At 45.4% G+C, this 19,693-nt stretch overlaps 1 protein-coding gene across 1 annotated transcript in view; it reads left to right on the top strand.

The window, feature by feature from the left end:
* The window catches only part of RAI14 (retinoic acid induced 14), a 172,066-nt gene that overhangs the window by 32,685 nt on the left and 119,688 nt on the right, over window positions 1-19,693 (top strand). The window contains exons 4-9 of the mRNA XM_068105032.2: window positions 377-465; window positions 1,926-1,990; window positions 3,350-3,407; window positions 3,520-3,590; window positions 8,104-8,210; window positions 10,881-11,056. Of these exons, the coding sequence (XP_067961133.2) occupies window positions 377-465; window positions 1,926-1,990; window positions 3,350-3,407; window positions 3,520-3,590; window positions 8,104-8,210; window positions 10,881-11,056 (566 nt within the window). The remainder of the gene's footprint in view (window positions 1-376; window positions 466-1,925; window positions 1,991-3,349; window positions 3,408-3,519; window positions 3,591-8,103; window positions 8,211-10,880; window positions 11,057-19,693) is intronic.

Here is a 19,693-nt window from a genome sequence, read left to right as displayed (position 1 = left end):
GCATCTTCAGACGCATATGGCTGCCAAAGCAGTTTCTTGACTATTGGGCACAATCCTGGTCGGGGCGTCACTCCTACACAGGATACTCAAATGGCTCATTCATTCCAGTAAGCGGGTGCTCATTTCGCTGACCTCGGAAGGATGACAGACTGAGTCAACCCAACCTAGTGTTAATTCAACAACCACCCGGGACTTTAACTCAGAACCCTCAAATCCCCAAGCCAGCACCCTAACCGTTAAGCCAACACCAGGCTTAGATGGGGCCTGTGGAGGGAGATAATTAAAATTTTCCTTTGTGTGGCTGCCTAGCTAAACGATGAGCATCTTTAACAAAATCCTCTCGTTGATTACATGTTGTGTGTGCTCGTGTCCACAGCCTGCATCTTGCGGCCAGTTTGGGTAAAGTTGACTGTCTGGACGTGATGTTGAGCCATGGTGCTGATGTCACAGCAACCGATACCTCTGGTACGAAGTTGCCACATGTTGCTTTAATTGTACCGTATTGCAAAATCTATCCTTTTTGACTATTGTTATTCAAAGTTTTATTTATAGTTATATTATATATCTAAAAAGATTGTTGACAGATTGAGACAAAATTTGGTGGAGGTATGGGACAAGGACAAAATGATTAGATTTTGGTGAAGATCTGGATATTATATATTTTAGTGATGCTTCGCCATTGAGAGATGAGGCCAAAAACGATATAGCATGAAATTTCAAAAATATGTGGACGAGTTATGACAAAACTTGGTTGATGAGTTGGTTTAGTGACCAGAACAAGCCGATTAGATTTTGGTCTAGGCCAGAATCCAGATCCGGCCGATCAGTGGGAAACAAAACGTAAACTGTTCAGCCTGGTGGGGGTATGCTCTCTACATAGTGCCGTTCTAGTGCTCAATGATTTGGAACTCAACACAGTCTAGGAATGAAATGTGGGATGCAGGGCCGCAAGCTTGTAAGGGAGATCTTTGCTATGTATTTATGTTTCTTAGGTAGTAATTTGATATTGTAGGTGCAGAGAAAGCCCACTCTGCAGTTTGTTTCAGTGGCCAAATTGGAAATGTGATCTGCCCAAAATAGGTTATGCTGACGTTGAGACTCAGGAGGTCAACCAAATCTAACATGGACAGAAACTAAAATGCTCTGAGCAGAAAACTTGGCAACTGGGGCAGGATATGCCAGCCAGTGTTAAAAGTTTGGAACATATTCAGAAATATTGCCCACAACATTGGAGAACAACTTGTCGATGAAATAATTCATATTCGAGGATAAACGAAGCACCAATTAAATAATGATGTGGGGATACATTTTCATGTTGTAAAATGTAGGAGTACGTGGGTATTTAACATGTTGCGCACATTGTTGCAAAGTCCCAGATAAAGACCACTCGGTGGTTGAAATATTGGAACTTGAGGCTTGCCCCAAGGTGATTGCGATAGTTAGTAGTGTTTTATTTATTTTTGCAATGACCTGTCTCTGCTTTAGGACTTTAGGCCACTGTTTAAGGAGGTAAGATATTTAATTTTGTTTGCAACCAGTGAGTTTCCTGAACTATGATATCTAGGATATGGAAAGGAAGAAAAGTGTTTTATGCTTGACCCAGTTTGTGAAACATAAATTTGATCTTAAATGTTTAAATAGTTAAATTGGTTTTTCTCCTTTTAAAATGTCATTAAAGGCCGAGCATAGCTTGGTTGGTAATTTTTATTAACTTAAACTGATTCTAAGTATACAGCGTACGTATAAGCAAAGAAGTCCATTCATCGAGATCCATCTGTCCCAAGGCCTTGAAAGACCGTAGGAGTGCCAAGTTGGCTTAGCAATGACATTGTAAATCCCAAAAAATGCAATGAAATAGATGCAATAGGTTTTCCAACGTTTTTGACATATCTGCGTTTTTGTGCTTTTTTTTTTTTTTTTTTTAGGCCAAACTCCTCTGCATTTAGCAGCGAAGAATAAGCGAACCGATTGTGTGCACAAACTTCTCCAGGTATGCAGGATGATTACAAATGATTGCATATGAGGTGAGCAATAACAGCATGCACTGCCCTCGTCGGGATGCCCTGTATTGCCAAGAGTTTTGGGACAGTAAGGGGAAATATACAGGATTATTCATACATCATACTGTATATCCAATTTCCAATATGGAATCACTATAACGAACACTTTGTAACAAATGTTGGAAGACACCAAGCATAATAACACCTTTCCTCCTCCACAGCAAATGCAATATCAGTGGTTGATGTGTTCTGTTGACTTTGGTCCTCAGGAGGCAACCCACAATACCTTCCATTTCATATGGACGTCACCCAACAGTTTTGGATCCGAGCCTTTCACACGAAATGGCTTTCCCAGCCGGACAATCAAGTATCATCTGAGTAGGTTAGAGTAATATTTGTTCAGGGTGCCAGTGATAATTGACCTACTCTTCACAAAGGACACCGTGGGATCTCTAATGTCCACCAACTAATGCTGTAAGACGGGACATCCGGTTTGTCATCCATCCAAGGAATGGCAGACTCATTAATGCCTCGGCCTGTGTGTGAAACCGGGATGACTGTGTCAGAGATTGTCCAATGGTGAATTGGAGATTGTGGGCGAATTTTTGTTACAATGGTATTTTGGAAATAAAGCAAAGCTGTAGTTGAGAGAACATCGTCGTCGTTATAAATATGCCATACATTTTTCCAAAGCGTCTGTGTTGCAGAAACGATCTTTGAGCAAGTATTAGTAATTTGTCCAGGATGCCGGCAATAACTCGCCAACTCTTCACGAAGTACACATTGGATCTTTAACGACAACCAAAAAAATGCTTTCGCAGACGGGATGCCCAGATTAACATAAATCCGATGAACGGTGCACAACTTGATGCCTCGACGTTCCTGTAAAACCCCAGGATAACAGTTTATCACTGGGTCAGGATTCCAACCCAGGTTAGACAGCTTAGAGTTGAGTATGCATGTGACTACGCTGTCCTGGCAGCCACTTGAGAGAACATAGGTTCAAGAAAAAGGAACAAAACTTCTTTGGTTAAACCATCTGTACTTGACTTTTACAAGATGATGCTGTGCATTGTATTCCTTTTGAGGATAAGCAATGGCTGCTTCATACCTGAAATGTGAAAATGATCGATCGTGAAAAAATTGCACCATGATGGTGAAATTGAGTCTGTGCAGTCATTTGGGATAGCCAGCTCATTATGTCTGCACCGGCCGGTATTTTTATTTAATTTTTCCATCTTAGTTGAAAACCTCGAAGACAAGATTTTAACATGAAGATTATATATCCACGTGTGATATAAAGTTGTATGTTATGACATTTGCCAGTTTCATGGTATTGTCATTTGCAGCACAAGTGTCCTGTGGATAAGGCAGATCATACAGGGAAGACGTCTCTGCATTATGCGGGTAAGTTTGAACGGTTCAGACAACCATATTTTCAGCCTCACACCAACAAATCTAACCAAGTAATTGTTCAGGAAATGTCGCCTAATCGTTTGGTTTTGTTGTTTTGTTCCAGCGCTCTGTGGCTGCTTTCAGTCTGTCCTCTTGCTCTGTGATCATAAAAGCTCTCTTGATGCCATCGATGAGGTACGTCGACATTTCAGCACGTGTGGAGAGGTCGACTAACTGCCATGTGTTACGGATTCGTCACTTCCGTTGTTGTGGTTTTCATCCACTGTAAACATTTTTGATTCCATGTACTACTATTGTTTTCAAAAGGTTATTGTGTATGAACTGTTTTCAAAAGGTGAAAAAGTTAGTGTTAAAAGAAACCGGAAACCGGATCGGGAACCGGACGACGACGAAGAGGAAGAGGGAAAAGAAGGCGGAGCGAGTGGAGTCGGACAAGAAGCATAGTTGCTTTGCGGTCTGGAGCGAACATTGGCAAGCAAGAGTCACAAGTGAACTTTGGGTTTCCCAGGAAAGGGATTCCTGCGACAGAGTTGTTATCACTGTGACAGATTCACCTGCGTGTCAGGTTTTGCGATTGATTCCGAAGAGAATCCTCGTCGTGCCGTTACGTCCCGAGTACGGGCCGTCGGCCATTTTGACTCCCGTGCTTTGTGCGTCGAGCAAGGTTTCTTTGCTTCGCTTCAGCCGTTCTCACCGCGTTCGTGTGTGTGTGTGTGTGTGTGTGTGTGTGTGTGTGTGTGTGTGTGTGTGTGTGTGTGTGTGTGTGTGTGTGTGTGTGTGTGTGTGTGTGTGTGTGTGTGTGTGTGTGTGTGTGTGTGTGTGTGTGTGTGTGTGCGCGCGCGTGCAACGCGGATTTTGAAGGTAAATCTGAGGTTCGCCGACTGTGAGCCGTGAAACATCCATACCCGAGGGTGTGATTTCCCTGTCGCCTGGAGGGCGCCTTTGGATTTCCCAGTCGCCTTGATGGCGCCTTGGTGCAGCTTTGGCCATGTGGCTGTGACCGTCATCCGAACGGGATTCTGGTCTCAATTAGACATCGTTCTGACGATCGCTGGAGGGAATCGACTTTGGCTTGAAGCCGGGATCGACTTCAGCTTGAACCCAGAATCAACTTTGGTTTGAAGCAGGGAAAGAGACATTGGGAATGTTCTTGGTTCACTCACTTGGAGCACAGTGAGTTATATGTGATGAAACTGATGGTACCATCATAGGATATATATTGATTGTACTTTTGATTGCTATTATTGTTGTACTGTTATTTTTGTGTGATCTTAATACAATATTTGTTTGTTGGTAACAATTGGTGTGGCTTCACCAGTGATCTTTGACATACAGAATAACACATTTTTCTGCCGTGACTCCTCTCGGGGCTCGGAGGTACCCCGTGACCAGTGGGTTGGGGAGGAGCACGTAACACATGGGAAGCAAGGAGAAGCTGCTATTTTGGGCATGAAATCTTCGTTGGAGTGTTTGCTCTTTTTTGTTCCGACGAAGGGTTAAGACCCAAAATGTCATCTTATTCTTGCTTCCTGCAGCGGTTAACATAGCTCGGTCAACGTCCTGTTGATTCGATCGATTGTTCTACGTGTCCGCTGATGTATATCGACACTAGCCTATTTCAGTAAGACGACATTATGCCACTTGATGATATTCATCCTGACTCATGTTTGTTAGGATCCATATATTTATTAATTCCACCACTGAAGGTGGACGGAGGTTATGGTTTCACCCCTGACTGACTGTTTGTCTGTTTGTCTTGTTACATGCTCCTCCCCGACCCCCTGGTCACGGTGTACCTCCGAGCCCCGAGAGGAGTCACGGCAGAAAAAATGTGTTATTCTGTATGTCAAAGATCAATGGAGAAGCCACCCCAATTGTTACTCACAAACAAATATTGTATTAAGATCACACAAGAATAACAGTACAACAATAATAGTAATCAAAAGTACAATCAATATGTCCTATGATGGTACCATCAGTTTTGTAATATATAACTCACTGTGCTCCAAGTGAGTGAAACAAGAACATCCCCAATGTCTCTTATTCCCGGCTTCAAGACAAAGTTGATTCGCTCCAGCGATCGCCAGGACAATGTCCAATCGAGTTCAGAATCCAGTTGGGATGGCAGTTACAGTCCCTGCTGCCAAAGCTGTGCAAAGGCGCCCTCCAGGCGACTGGGAAATCCAAAGGCGCCCTCCAGGCGACGGGGTAGTCACACCCTCGGGTATGGACGTATTAACCTTCAAAAAGCCATGTCACACACACACACGCCAGATCCACGTCTGAATGTGGTGAAAATGGTCGAAGGCAGATGAAACTGTGAGTGAAGCGCAAGTCCGGCGCGAGTCAAAATGGCCGACGGCCCAGTCTCGTGGCGCACCGGCACGATGATGATTCTCTCCTGAATCGATTGCAAAACCTGACACGCAGGTTAATCTGTCACAGCGATAACCACTCTGTCCCAGGAATCCCTTTCCTGGGAAACCCAAATGTTCGCTAGTGACTGTTGTTCGCCAACGTTCGCTCCAGACCGCAAATAGCTCGGCTCCTTCTTGTCTGACTCACTCGCTCCGCCTCCTTTTTTCCCCCTCTTCTTCCTCTTCGTCGTCCGATTCCCGATCCGGTTTCCTATTTCTTTTAACATTAACTTTTTTACCTTTTGAAAACAGTTCATGAACAATAAACCTTTTGAAAACAATAATAGTACATGGAATCAGAAATATTTACAGTGGAAGAAAACCACCACAACGGAAGTGACGAATCCGTAACAGTCTGTTTGTGAACAGGATATCTCAAAAAGTTGTGTAATTGATTCGGACGAAATTTGGTGGACAGGTTGGGTATGTGACAAGGTCGAATCGTATAGATTTTGGTGAAAATCCAAATCCAGATCTGGATACGATAATTGTTTAATTTCTAAGTGATTCTTCACCATCCAAAATGGGGCCAAAAACGATATGCTGTACAGTATAGTGTGATATTTCAAAAAGTTGTGGACCGATTTATTTATTGCTGTTGTTAGTTGTGGACCGATTTGAATGTGTATGACAAAACAAGGTGGATGAGTTGCTTCGGTGACGAGAACAACCTGATTAGATTTTGGTTAAGATCCGGATCCAGATCCGACCTGTTAGTGGGATAAAAAACGTAAACTGTTCAGCCTTCCAGAGGTATACACTCTACCGTGTGCTTGTTCTCGTTATGTATGTTAATAACAAAAAATTAAACCCCCTTGTCCCCCAATCCCTTCACCACTATATGTTCCATATACACACCTTCCCTATGCATGCCACTCCTCTCATACACCTTTACCTTCCTTTCTTCCATCTATCATCCTGCTTTCTCTTTTTTCATGTTCTAAATTTAACACCTCCACGGAGGCTCCACCAACCCCCACGTGCATACTTAATAAATATATTGTCTTTTAACTGTATCATTAAGCATACCTCAATTTGTCAGTATCAGTTGCTTCAATCAATAAATTCGTAATATGACGTAAAAAAAACTATTTTAACTACCATTGTTGTTGTTTATTTATAAGTAGCAAAAGCAACCATCACTTTGTTGACTAATTTAATCAAAAGAGAGCATGTTGTACTTCACAAACATTCTGATCGATTCACTCTTATTTTGTGTGAGGTCATCATCCATCTGCTTGGAAGTCAGATAACATCACCTTAATTAACCATCCTTGTTTTATAAGGCATGAGCAAAAATCACTTCCACTTTGTTGTGAAGCTCATTGTTGGATGCTTTGGTTTGCACCTCCGTTTAGCATGAATGAAATGAAACATTTTGGAAATTTTGAATTATTCTCATTCCGATTTCAACATCACCTTGATGGATTTTACCAGGTTATTGTAACTTTCTTTATATAAGATGATTATGTGTAATAGTGGCTACCACTGGGTGGCACTATACTATACACATTTACATAGAGATGAAAAAAAAATGAGTGAAAAATTTTCAGACTATATGCAATCAAATATTATTACAATATTTTCAAATTCTCTCTTGAACTCAAAGTTAAATTGTCCCATTGCTTTACTCATTCTAATCCATCCGTTATGTCAATTGTTCTTTAAATTGGATCTTTAATTTATTTTGCCTTCCTAACTCCAGAGATCCCCCTAGGTAAAACACAGGCACAGCCACGGGAGCCTTCACGGCGATCCTGCTGGTTAATTATTTTTGTTGTACTCAAAAATTTCTTTCGGCACATTCCTTGATGTTTTCTTTTTTTTCACTCAATATAATTTTCCAACAGTGGAGTTAAATTTAATGCTTTGGCAATTTCACATTTTCTTGTGTAAATATAGAGAAGGAGGAAGCATATGCACGCAATGCTTAAATAAACACGCTTGGTTATAAGAATCACAAATGTATTAAAATTTTCAGATTTCACTCAAGATTTTACCACGTATTTAGTCCACAAGCTCCGACCCTCCGATTCTCAAATCTGAACACAGATGAACACGTTTACATTAGTCTGTGAGAAGTCATAGTGGTTCCAAGGCAAGGCATTTTTGAGGCAGAAACTGAAACGTGCACACGCACACACACACGGTCAACCTCCAATTATAGCATCCAATTATACACACTGACATTTATTATTATAGATTTTTGAATGTGTATTTTGCATCCAATTCTACTGTTCATGTAACCCACGTGGGATGGCTATCTTTAGGATGGTCAGACACCTCTTCTTTTAGCTGTGAAGGCCTGCCACGTGGACATCTGCAACCTTCTGTTGGCTCTGGGGGCTGACATGAACATTAGTGATCTTCAACAAAGGTGAAAATTTGCAACAACGCCATCTATGATTCTGAAAGGAGCTTCTCCTAAAGTCGAATTGAACTATCATTCCTTCCCCCCATTATGATTTATTCTCTGATCTGTACAAAAGCACATTCATTTGAACCAAATCATTTATTTTGATGTAAGCACAGGTACAGTTAAAAAAAATTTTAAATTGAAATGAGGTGATGAGAAAGCATTCAAATTTTGTGGAATAATTATTTGCAGCAAAGCCTGATTGTATGATGCAAAAGGTGGTCCTTCAATGCTTTTCATTTTGGTTCTTGTCTGACAGAATGGTACAGAGGTAGAGCAGTTACATTGTCCTGTTCGATTCCCAACCAGACTCTAAATTGTCGGATTGGTGGTCCGCAGACAAGGGGCTGCATCACAAAGTGCTCCGTTCCTCAGATGGACGTAAGGCTGGATGTCCCTTCAGCTAGTGTAAGCTGTCGGATGATAAATATCCCACAGTGTCTTTCATGAAGTGCAAGCGAGTTATCGCCGGCACCCTAAACCAATTACAAATTCCGGCTCAAACTGTGTGGTAGCAAGTTGTCAGGTGTTCTCTGGTATTGCCTGACTCTGTGTTACATTGCGTGCTATCTGAGGTGGTTGCTGTACGGACTGCATCTCATACACTGTAAATACATTTATGCAGTCAGGTGTTCATGTCGCGTGTAAATGACCATCTTCCACTACGAAAGAATAGCAGAACAACAATTTGACTTCCCATTCTGATTCGCATTCTTGTTCAAAAGACTTGCAAGACCACAAAAGGTTTTGTTTTTTTTTCTGGGGAAGGCAGCTTATTGTTTCATTCTTTACTTCAAAGGGAGAGTAAGGCCAGCTGGAATGTCTCAAATAAGGGACTGAAAATTTTGCATTACCAAAGGATATGGTATCTGATGCTGTTACAAAGTGATGCCAATGAGGAGGGAGAGGGCATGTAACCTAATTTGGCACACCTATGGGTTAAAGGTAACAAATAGTGCTGGCTTCTACACCCAGGTATAAACTGCCATCCTGTTGTCTTGCAGGCAGGGCAAGTAATTCACGTGTTTGGCAACTGATGCCCTCAGTCGGCATTGAACTGGGCGTCCCAACATCTAGTATTAGTTGTTGGACGATAAAGACCCCACCGTGCCCTTCACAAAGAGTAGGAAAGCTATCACCGGCATATTGAACAAATTCCAAATTCCTGCTCTAACCGTCAAGGAGGCAAGGGTTATCAGTAAGGCCTCCATCAAATGATGCTACTCTCAGCCATGTGCTGCAAACGAAAGAAGAAAAAAGGCAACAAATGGGTTTCAAGGCTTACGACGTTTTTTCCATATCTATTGGAGCATTTGCACTTTTATAAATGCAACTTCAAATTTCTCTCTTCCTCTTCCTCTCCTTCCTCTTCCCCCCTCTCCCTCTCCCTTCCCCTCTCTCTCTCTCCTTCAAAGCTTGGTTGGTCTCTGTCATTCCCATCTGAGCATGTATTCATGATGATCAATTTCTGATTTGTATGCTTCTGATTCGGTGATTTCATCTGGATTCTTGAAGAGATTATGTTATAAAATTGGTCATGATGTATGTCTGTCTGTCTGTCCGTTTAACTTTTTTTTGCGATTTTTGCTACTCCTTCCTTATCACCCAGCTGGTTGTTCTGAAACTTGACACATGAATACAAGAGAGTAGTCGGCACAATCGCTCAGGTTTCGATTTTTTGGATTTCGGATCATGGGGGGCTCCGCACATGGGTTAACCCCTTGAAACTTAGGAACCCCACTCCCTTATTTACCAACCGATTTCTCTGAAACCTGATACAGCCCTTCTACTCGATGGTCCGCAAGATCACTCGGTCTTAGATTTTTCGATTTCAGATCAGGGGTTTTTTCCAGTGGGTTTCACCAAATCAGCAGAGGTCTGGAGTACAACTTCAAGAGATGACCGTCGGCCCATTCTGGGCTATTTTTTGTTTATATTCTCATAATGTCCTTGTAATTCATTAGATGTACGCAGTATATGCTGTCAGTCTGGCCTATAGGTATGCACACTCGCCTTGAAGCTGTCCAGCTTAGGTTTGAATCCTGATGCAGCTACAAAGTGTCATTCTGGTGTTTCACAAGCACAGTGATGCATCAGCGTGTGCTGTCTCTCGGATGGACGTTATATTGGCTGGCGTCTTATCTGCGGCATTAGTTGGTGGATGTTAAAGACCCCACGGTGTCCTTCACTAATAGTAGGCGAGCTTTTGTCCGCATTATTAACAAATTCCAAATTCGTACCATAAATGCTGGTGGGAAGGCAATGGCAAAGTACTCGGTATAACACTTGCCAAGAAGCTGCTTTGGCAGCACCAAAGTTCTGTAACAGAGTATGGTACATCACAATCAAAATACCGTACGAATTGTTTCCATAAATCTACATGATGGTGATGCCCAAAAGGGGGATCTGATTGCATAATTTGCACAATACATTGAACTTTGATTTATTTTTTTTCAAAATTTGTATTTGCTAACAACTTTTTAACAGATATTTCTTTTAATGCAGTGCCAGTTTTGGGAAGATAAATGAGCTGAATTATTGCATTTGTCTTGTTTGCATGAAATGTGCTTCATGAATAGCCATAAACATATGAAACTTGAAACAAAAAGCCAAAAAATGTGTTGCATTTAGGAGCCCGCTAATGCTGGCGTGCCAGGCCGGTGCGCTGGCTGTAGTCGCCACCCTCCTGGAGAGAGGGGCCGATTCTCACACGAGCGACACGTCGGGCCATGGAGTTGCAGAGTATGCCTCGCAGTCTGGAAACGATGCCATTCTGCTTCTTCTGCATAAAGCTCCCACACAACAAGGCAAGCAGATCTGTAGTCACAACTCTACATAGCATTATCCCTGAAAATATGGAGAGTCTACTTTGAGATAACAGTATGGACACAATTGATAATTGTAGCATTTCTTTATTTTAGTCTTCCATACTGTATATCAACCAATGGGGAATCGTGTTGGAGGTTCCTCTGCCTCTACTGCAGGCAACAATTTTATCAATCTCCCTCCCCCCATTTTTTATACTAGAGCAAGCCTCGTGGAAGAGAAAGGTTAAATTGACAGTGTGGTAATTGGGCACAACCAGCAAGGAAAGGAAGCGAGAAAGAAGGGGTGAAAACACTGAAACCAGCAAGTAAAAGGGTTTGGTTAGGAAGGGTTAATAAATATCATTGGTCAATGGTCAGGATGACATGAACATGGGGATGACATCAATTGGTGGTGCAATGCTTGCTTGAGCCCTGGTCCTGGAGTAGATATAGGGATGTATGGAGTACTGGAGTAGTGTGGGAACTGGAGAGTTCATAGAACACGGTACCCCATGCAGTTGAAGTAAATACTTAATTTTTAGTAAAATTATGATTTTAAAGACCGTTAAAAATCGAGAAGTTCAGTGCTGTTGAAGCAATCTTGCACACCAACCTATAGAACATGTCCAAGTATTGCAAAACTGATGGTTCTTGGAAGTATTACAGAGGTGATTTGTGTTCTCCAGTGTTCAACTATACAGTACCTTCAGAAAGTATCCACACCCCTTGACTTTTCACATTTTGTTATTACAGCCTGAATTTAAAATTGATTAAAATGTCTCGAGTCGATAAGTATTCAACCCCTTTGCTATGACACTCCAAATTGAGATGAGGTGCATCCAATTTCCTTTGCTCATCCTTGAGATGTCTCCACAACTTGATTGGAGTACACCTGTGGCCAATTCAATTGATTGGACATTATTTTGAAACACACCTGTCTTTTATATATATATATATATATATATATATATATATATATATATATATATATATATATATATATATATATATATATATATATATATATATATATATATATATATTGTTACGGGACCGCGGTGAGGATGTTGTTTACCGAGCGGATGGCCGCCGCGCCCGAACAGTTACCCCGACTAACCCGATTCCTGAACGTTGGCCGAATCGCGCCACAGATATTCAATGGGGAAAAGACTAAGACAAAGGATGTAAAGAAGAAAGAAAGGCAAAGGGTAAGAAATACAAATATGATTTATTTACTATTTACACAATTGAAAGAAACCAAGGAAGAAGGAAGGATAAGAAAATAAAATACAGAAGATGAAAGGTGACACAGTGAAATGCTAGCTTATCTATACAGGCTTAATTAACCCAGGGACAGAACAAACAAAGACAGACTCACGCGGGGAATTATGACAGGAATGGCAGGAGGTGGATAGCTGGAGGGAGAGGACGAAAACTGGAACCGGAGCACGGTCAGGCCGGGAGTGAGCAGCCGCCGCCCCCTGGTCGATCGGCACGTTTAGCAGCCGCCGTTCCTTCGCAGCCACGGATGAAAACTGCCGTCGAAGCTCAAAGCTGTGGTGGTTTAAAGCTGCGGTGGTTGCACTTGTTCTCAGGCTTGGCACTTGTTACTTGTCCTCAGGCTTGGCACTTGGCACTTGTTCTCTCTGACTCCCTCTCTTCCTCTCTTGCTTCGCCCTGACTCCCTCTTTCTGCTTCTTTCTCCCTCTCTCTCTCTTGCTCTCTTCGCTTCGCTTCGCCCTCACTTCAAAGGCTTCCGCGCGCGCTCTTTATGGTGCCTCAGGCGATCAAGCCGCTGGTGTCCAGGACACGCCCATCGGTGAGCTCACCTTGGCCCTGGTTGGTCGCGCGGGCTCCCGATCCCGCCCTTAGAGGAGGCGTTGGCAAGGCCACGCCTTGTTCCCGGCGCTGGGCCGACTCCTCCCACCTTCGGCTCCGAGATTACCTCGTGGCTAATGGAGTCTTGGGATGAAACAAACCACAGCTGTAGCAACCCTAACAAACCGCCCAGTGCAGTTGGCAATTGAGGCTTTGAGGGAATGCAGTTGGCAATGGTTGGAAGGGGAATGTGAAGGGAATCTACTCTTATTTCACTTGGTGCAATGGAGTGTCAAATTAATGGAAGACAAATTCTTAGCCTAATACACAGAATAAGGAAATAACTGTCAACAAGGGGGGAAATCTATGATTGGCTAACATGAGTGCGTATGAACTAATTACGGGACGCACTTTGACCTTTATACATAACTGGAGCAAGGAGGGCGATATTTTTACAACAATTTACACAACAAAAAAAAACAACATTCTCATATCCACAACACTGCACCCTCCTCCTCTTAGGTACGTCCCGGGCCTATGAACTTTTACCTTTAGTGTGGCACGTAGGTGTAGTTCCCTCTACATTTAACCTGACCCTGAGTGCGACAGTTTTAAAACAGAAATAAATATGTCCCGCTGCTCCATTGCACCCTAACTAACAGACTCACGCCCACAGCTAACCGAATTGCGGAATGGTCTTCAAACTACACATTTACGGTGGGGGCGCATTATTTACAACGACTCTACTTTATTTACAAAACGCAACCCAGGACCTATGATCGTTCTTTTGGGGGGGGGGGGGGGGAAGACAGTCTGCTCTGCATCGACGCACCATGAAGCACCCAAACAACACATCAATACACCCTCAAGCACAAATCGGTGCACAGTCATCATAGTTCATAAAAATAAAAACAACAAACCCTTGGTGGTGTCTTGCTCTTCGGCTCACTCTGCTGGCTAATGCTCTCTTCCAGTTGTTGTCTTTCTTTCATTTTCTTACTGGCGGCCTATTGGTGGAAATAAACCTGCACAGAACGTGTCCATTGTTTTGATTTATTTATGGCCCACAGGGCAGACGATGTGTGTTTCACCTGTGCGGCATAGGTGCTCTGTGACCAAGGTCTGCCAGCAAGATCTTGGGCTCTCATGGCCGGTTCCAGCAGAGGGGCCATGCCCCAACCCATGGGGTCCATAAGTGGTGCTCAGCCACAGACATGTGGTCCGTAATGTGGTGCATCGATGCAGACAACTGGTTCTGGGAGTTCCGGGCGCACAATGGCGGACTCCCGCACGCTCCCCTCGGCGCCCAGTGGCACACAGTCCTCGGTGGGAGACAAAAGGGGGGGGGGGGGGGAAGACAGATGAGCGAGGGGTAAGGTCACAAGGGTACACATCAAACAAGGTAATGCAAGACGAGGTGCATACGGAGAGCAAAGTGAGAAATCTCGTCCCTACCGTATGTCACCCCCCCCCTGTTACCTACTCTACCCTTGCCCTTACCCCACATTTACAAAATCTACACATTTACAAATTCGTCACTACGTCTCGTCTTCCCCACATTTCCCCTACTCCAAATTCGTTGGTTCAATCCCTTTAAGCCAAAATTTGCCATCACCAATTCATCATCAATCCTCATAAGGAGGGAGAGATGGAACATCAAAGCACAATGTCACACCCACGTCATGATGCGTCTCACAATCCAAACATTTGCACAACAAAATAAAAAAAACATGGCATGGTGTGGAGTCCTGTCACCTCAGGTGAGTGGATGTAGAGGGTGCGAGGAGACTTCAATCCTAACTATCCTCGAAATGACTTTAACACACTTTACACTACCCGGGGTCTTTCCCTGCCAAACCATTGGCAATCTTACTCTATGTGGTTCAAAAAACCAAATTCCCATTGACCAAACTGTGGTGCTTCTCAATTTGGGGTCTCACTCCCCCGATTCAACTCCCTGTGCCCTTGCACAATTTCTGGACTGGGTCGTGTAGCTCTCCCAGCAGGTCTACCCACCTGCACACCTCCACCACTGCAGTTGCCTCCGAGCTTACCTGCTCCTTACCCTAACCTATCTACCTGGGGAAGGCCCTCTGGCGCTCTCCCCACTCGGTGCCCTCGGCACTGGGCTATCCGGGTCCGTCCTCCGGATCCTCGGGCCCCATCCACAACTCTACCGGCTCCCAGAGCCCACCTGCAGCCTCACCTGGCCGACATCCTCACAGTCGTGCAGTGCCCAACCAACTATACACACTAACAGGCTACATGCCCAGCCATTTCCACAACACTAATGCACCCATCCAAAGACCATTCTTTCACCTCACACCACAGATGCCAATATCCAACCACAATTTACCTGTACCCTCTACCTAACACTTAAACTACCCTCCCCGGGTATTCGTGATGGGGGTCCACTCTTCCCCCATTCACACCTCTGCACCATCCGCTCCACAGTTTCCATCATACTCACTCCACGACCATCCATTCCCATACTCCATATATTCCATAATCCATATATTCCACACAACCATTCTCCATACACCTGCAGTTGCACACCTGTGCAATCTCACCTGGTGCCACCTGCACCCTCCTTGGTCCCTGGACCATTTGGTCAACACAACGCACAATCACCTTCTCTCACTCATACACTGCTCCACACACCTGTTCAGCTGCACACCTGTGCAATCACACCTGTTCCTCACACACTTTTCACAATACACTTCTGAATACACCTCCAACACTCACACGGCATCATCTGAACTACCTGGTGCCCTGCTAAAAGTCGCGCTTCCCCGTCGCCCCTTACATTATTGCGCTCCCTCGGCATTATAATCCAACTACCCTCTCTATGTCCCCAGCTACCTGTCCAATGTAGCTACCTAACCTTAACGTTACCTATGGTCAATCTCTAGGTCCCTACACACGATATCCTAACCCTCCCGGGCTAGTTTTCACTGCCAACCCCATAACTAGTGCTCCTTTGCCCCCGCTGTGAGAGATGGCAAAGTTGCCATCCCACCACATCGGGCATCTTCCACTACCAATTTTGCACACCAAATTCCAGCTAATTAAAAATTGCCAATCACTCTACCAATCATCTGCCAATCATCACTCTGCCAATCCTTTGCCAATCATCAAATTTTGCTTTTTTCAATTTCGGGTCCAAAACACTATCCTCATCACACGTGTACTCACTTGAGCCTCTCGGTGCGCCAATTCATCTCTAAAGCTCGGCTTCGTAAAGCCGAGCAATGAATGCGGGTTGCTTGGTGCCGGCGGCTGGATCCGTCCGGCCTTCGGTGCAGGGAAGGAGGTTTACTCGTGCCGAGATCCCACGCACTATCTCGGCACAGAGCCGTCCAATGGCCCGATCTCGCCCTGCCAGAACGCCTCAACCACAAAGGGTTGTGGTGACGACCCTTCCTACTGGGCCGCCCGCTCCACTTAGTGGAGCATGGACGCGGCCGTTCAAAGCGCGGCCCGGCGTGGATCCCGCACGGCGGTTCTTTCGAAACCGCCGCGAATCCCCGCGGCACGCAAGGCTGCCCGGCACGCACCGGAGGCCCGCTTCGGCTATACGTCGCTCTAACCGCTAACTCGGTTAGCGTCGATGCTCCACTCGCATGCTTACACCCCGCAGCCCGTTCCTTGCTCATACATCCAGCCGTTCCCATGCTCCTAGTCATTGCACCTTCTCTTACACACCCAGGTACACTCATTCCGCTCACAGACGTCGTCACACACCTGACCACCACACACCTTTGCACACACGTCATTCGCACACCTCACCAACACACCTCTTCGCGCCCCCTCCTCAGTCACCTCCTTTGTGACAACCACAGGTGTGCTCTCACTTGCACACCCAACCACGTGCCTCACTACCAACTCCAGCGTGCATTCCCACACACGCTCTACCATTCCAGGTGTGCATCCTTCCATTCCAGGTGTACATCCTCTCTCACCTGCCACAACCAACTCACGCTCCATGTCACTCTCACTACTTTTACCACCACACTCGGTCGCGCACTCACCCTTACTCTTGACAGCGCACTCTGCCCCCATACACTCCTCCTTTACACACCTTTCTCGTGCACACTCTCCCGTTACACCCTCCGTAACACTCACCACAGGTGTGCATTCTCCCTTACTCTTGACAGCGCACTCTTCCCTCATGCACCCGTCCGTTACACACCTTTCTCACGCATCCTCTTGCGCACACTCTCCCGTTACACCCTCCGTAACACTCACCACAGGTGTGCATTCTCTCGTTACATCCTCTGTACCACTCCGCGCTTCCATGTGCCTCCTCGCACACGCACTACGACCAACTCACTCTCGACAGCGCACTCACTCCTCGGTGCGCACTTTTTCCTCACACACCCCAGAGTCTGACATTCTCGCACACCTCCTCTTTCGCACACCGTACCTGTCACACACTTCACCAGCGGCCTCTCACGAACACCCGGGTCCACACCAACCCCCAAGCTGACTGAAGCTCCCCTCACATCATATACATTTCCGAATATATCGCCACTCACCTTGGCACCTCGTCTCCGCACCTCCTTCACCACCTGCAAACTCTTTATTTGGTTAGTGAGCACACCTTCACGATTTGAGCACCGACCTTGCACATATTCCATCACCTCCTCCTGTATTTCTCTCTTAGTTTCCCTCCGTCTCTTCTTAATTTCACTCACCCCCTCTTCCACTTCTTCTAACTTTTGCTTCACCTCTTTTATTTCCCGGTCACCTCCTCCTGTATTTCTCTCTTAGTTTCCCTCCGTCTCTTCTTAATTTCACTCACCCCCTCTTCCACTTCCTCTAACTTTTGCTTCACCTCTTTTATTTCCCGGTGTGTCTCCTCTATCTCTTCCTCTAACGCTACCTTGACCGTTTCTATGTACGTCCTCACCTCCCAGTCCTTCGTCTCCATTACTTCTGTCACCTCGTCCAACCTCGTTGTCAGTCCCTCACGTACCATCTGGCATTCCCTTTTCGTCGCTATCAAGTCGTTCTTGATGTCTTTTTGTGTCGCCTTTAACCCTCCTAGTACCGCAGTGTTCTTTTGTACCTGCTCCACTAATTCCGTCTGTCCCACTGTCAGCTGTTCCACCTCCTGCGTCAGGTCCTCTATGCCCCCTTGTAACCTAGCCGTATTATTCCTCATCTTTCTCCATACGCTTCTCACCTCGCTTTACCTCTTCGCGTACCCCCGAGACCTCCTTGCTTACACCTCGTCTTATTTCCTCCTTCATTTCTCCCATCTCTTTGGTAGATGCCACCCTCATCTGTTCCAATTCATTTCTCTGAGCATCCAATTTAGCGTCTAACCCGATTTTCACCTCCTCTATCTGGTTCCCCATCTGGTTGATTTCCCGGGCGGATTGCTCCCCTATTTCCCGCAATTTGTCGTCCATTGTATTTTCCAACCCCATTAACCCATTCTTCATTCCTTCCATCTGGTTCTCATGGGCAGCCATTCTATTTTCCAACCCCGTTAACCCATTCTTCACCTCTTTTATCCCGTTGTCTAACCCTTCAAATTTATTGTCGAACCCCTCAAATTTATTGTCTAACCCCGCAAATTTATTGTCTAACCGTTCACCGGTACCCCTCGCTACGTCCCTCATTCTGCTTTCCAACCCTACGATTTGGTTTCCCAATTGCTCACTATTCTTGGCCATAAGGGGCCTCCATTTGCATCATAAAAAGGTTCAAATCCACCGGTGCTGCTACGGTCACGGGCGCCGCTAAATTTGGTGCCGCTGCATTCACGTGCGCGAGGGCGCCATTTTGTGCACCTGATACTCCCTCAACCACCTCCTCATTGCTCTCCTCCATTTCTTCCCTGTGGTCCTGGGTTACCCCTAACCCCTCTTCTATTTCCCCCACCGGCATCCCTTCGCCTTGACTAGCCATGGCGCGATTTCAAATTTCAGATTTTTCTAAAACAAAACAAAACAGAATTTCGGCCGCTCGTAACTTTGAGCGCGTTAAGCGCGCTTCGGGTCCAATCTCGCTCCCGACACCAATTGTTACGGGACCGCGGCGAGGATGTTGTTTGCCGAGCGGATGGCTGCCGCGCCCGAACAGTTACCCCGACTAACCCGATTCCTGAACGTTGGCCGAATCGCGCCACAGATATTCAATGGGGAAAAGACAGACGAAGGATGTAAAGAAGAAAGAAAGGCAAAGGGTAAGAAATACAAATATGATTTATTTACTATTTACACAATTGAAAGAAACCAAGGAAGGAAGAAGGAAGGATAAGAAAATAAAATACAGAAGAGGAAAGGTGACACAGTGAAATGCTAGCTTATCTATACAGGCTTAATTAACCCAGGGACAGAACAAACAAAGACAGACTCACGCGGGGAATGATGACAGGAATGGCAGGAGGTGGATGGCTGGAGGGAGAGGACGAAAACTGGAACCGGAGCACGGTCAGGCCGGGAGTGAGTAGCCGCCGCCCCCTGGTCGATCGGCACGTTTAGCAGCCGCCGTTCCTTCGCAACCACGGACGAAAACTGCCGTCGAAGCTCAAAGCTGTGGTGGTTTAAAGCTGCGGTGGTTGCACTTGTTCTCAGGCTTGGCACTTGTTACTTGTCCTCAGGCTTGGTACTTGGCACTTGTTCTCTCTGACTCCCTCTCTTCCTCTCTTGCTTCGCCCTGACTCCCTCCTTCTGCTTCTTTCTCCCTCTCTCTCTCTCTTGCTCTCTTCGCTACGCTTCGCCCTCACTTCAAAGGCTTCCGCGCGCGCTCTTTATAGCGCCTCAGGCGATCAAGCCGCTGGTGTCCAGGACACGCCCATCGGTGAGC

This window comes from Myxine glutinosa, chromosome 2, assembly GCF_964187855.1.
Source record: "Myxine glutinosa chromosome 2, kmMyxGlut1.1, whole genome shotgun sequence".
Classification (NCBI taxonomy): domain Eukaryota; kingdom Metazoa; phylum Chordata; class Myxini; order Myxiniformes; family Myxinidae; genus Myxine; species Myxine glutinosa.
The sequence above is the reverse complement of the archived record's forward strand: the minus strand, read 5'-3'. Positions and strand labels throughout refer to the sequence as shown.